Source organism: Mandrillus leucophaeus, unplaced genomic scaffold (assembly GCF_000951045.1).
Source record: "Mandrillus leucophaeus isolate KB7577 unplaced genomic scaffold, Mleu.le_1.0 Scaffold1, whole genome shotgun sequence".
NCBI lineage: Eukaryota > Metazoa > Chordata > Mammalia > Primates > Cercopithecidae > Mandrillus > Mandrillus leucophaeus.
Genome location: NW_012098097.1, coordinates 15,996,161 through 15,997,955, shown reverse-complemented (window position 1 = coordinate 15,997,955; position 1,795 = coordinate 15,996,161). Strand labels below are relative to the sequence as shown.

The 1,795-nt window shown below is 56.9% G+C and overlaps 1 protein-coding gene across 1 annotated transcript in view; it reads right to left on the bottom strand.

Annotated features, from left to right (window-relative positions):
• ASPSCR1 (alveolar soft part sarcoma chromosome region, candidate 1) overlaps positions 1-1,795 on the bottom strand; it is a 46,810-nt gene that overhangs the window by 35,419 nt on the left and 9,596 nt on the right. Inside the window, exon 4 of the mRNA XM_011969382.1 lies at positions 404-504. Coding sequence (XP_011824772.1) covers positions 404-504 — 101 coding nt within the window. The remainder of the gene's footprint in view (positions 1-403; positions 505-1,795) is intronic.

The window sequence follows — 1,795 nt, the reverse complement described above, 5'->3', positions numbered from 1 at the left end:
GTGACCAACACAGTGAGGCCCTGCCTCTTAAAAAAAAGACTTTATGAGCCCATCCAGGGGAATCAAGCACAGGGAGCCCTGTCCCCAGCACCAAACGTCTCCCCTTGGCACGCACCAGGCCCCCACAACGACAGAAGCACATCCCTGCTCTTCTGGGAGGGCAAGGCTGGGCCGCTGGGCCCATGAAGCTCCGAATGATGAGCCGTGACCGGCCCACCCCCGAGGCTGCTGCTCGTGAACCGGCAGCCCACACACCCCTCCTCTACCGAGGAGTGCAAAGTGCCTAGAGGCACCACAGGCCAGCACAGAGCTTGGGTGTTCAGCTCTGGACCAGACCCAGTAACCACAGCAGCTTTCCCACCAAACGGGGTAGGAAAGAGCCCACTGGCCCACTGAGGCTCACCTGGTCTGTGCAAAATGGCTGAGAAGCTCCCAGAGGCTCTGGCCTGAACAGAAACAGTCCTGCAGCCTGGAGCCATCGTCCAGCTGCAGAGCGATGCGAACCTGGAGAGTACCAGACGTGAGAAACTTCCTTAGGAAGAAAGGCAACCATTCTGTCTAAACCCCAGACTGATTCTCCAGACGCAGAGACGGCGACTGCCCCTGCCCCGGCCTCCGGGGAGAGGCTGACCCCCACGGAGAAGGCTGCCCTCCTGTGTACTCTGGAGTGAGGGCCATGGAGGCTCCCTGGCAGGGCTGCACCAGCATGTGTCTGTGCATGTGTGTGTGCGGGTGTGTGCAAGGGTGTGTGCAGGTATGTGTGTGTGAGGGTGTGTCCAGGTGTGTGTGCATGTGTGTGCGAGAGTGTGTGCAGGTGTGTGTGCATGTGTGTGTGCAGGTGTGTGGGTGTGCAGGTGTGTGAGCACGTGTGTGTGGGTGTGTACAGGTGTGTGCGCAGATGTGTCTGCAGGTATGTGTGCAGGGGTGTGCATGTGCATGTGCAGGTATGTCCATGTCTGTGTGCCGGCGTGTGCAGGTGTGTGTGGTGTGTGGAGGTGTGTGCGTGTGTACACAGGTGTGTGCATGTTTCTATGGGTGGGTGGTGTGTGCGGGTGTGTGCAGGTGTGTGTGTGTGTGTGCATGTTTGTGTGCGGGTATGTGGGTGTGTGCATGTGTGTGTGCAGATGCGTGTGCGAGTGTTGGGGGGGTGTGTGCACATGCACGTTTGTGTGCGGTGTGTGTGCAGGTATGTGCAGGCGCCACAGGAGGGAACTGTGTTGGAGACACTCCTCGTGTCCCAGTGGAGGCTTCAAAAGATTGCAGCTCCACGGAACCTGACTGCAGCCTCAGGAGACACCCTGAGCTAAGTTGCTCCCAGATTCCTGACGCTCAGAAACCACATGAGATGGTAAATCTTTTTTTTTTTTTTTTGGAGACAGAGGCTCACTCTGTCGCCAGACTGGAGTGCAGTGGAGCGATCTCAGTTCACTACAACTCCGCCTCCCGGGTTCAAGCGATTCCCCTGTCTCAGCCTCCCAAGTAGCTGGGATTACAGGTGTGTGCCACCACATCCAGCTGCTTTTTGTATTTTTAGTAAAAACAGGGTTTCACCACGTTGGCCAGGATGGTCTCAATTTCTTGACCTCATGATCCCCCGGCCTCGGCCTCCTAAAGTGCTGGGATTACAGGATTACAGCTGAGCCACCGCGCCAGGTTCACTATATCTTAACATCCCAACTTTTTTTTTTTTTTGAGATGGAGTCTTGCTCTTCACCCAGGCTGGAGTGCAGTGGCGCGATCTCGGCTCACTGCAAGCTCCGCCTCCCGGGTTCACACCATTCTCCTGCCTCAGCCT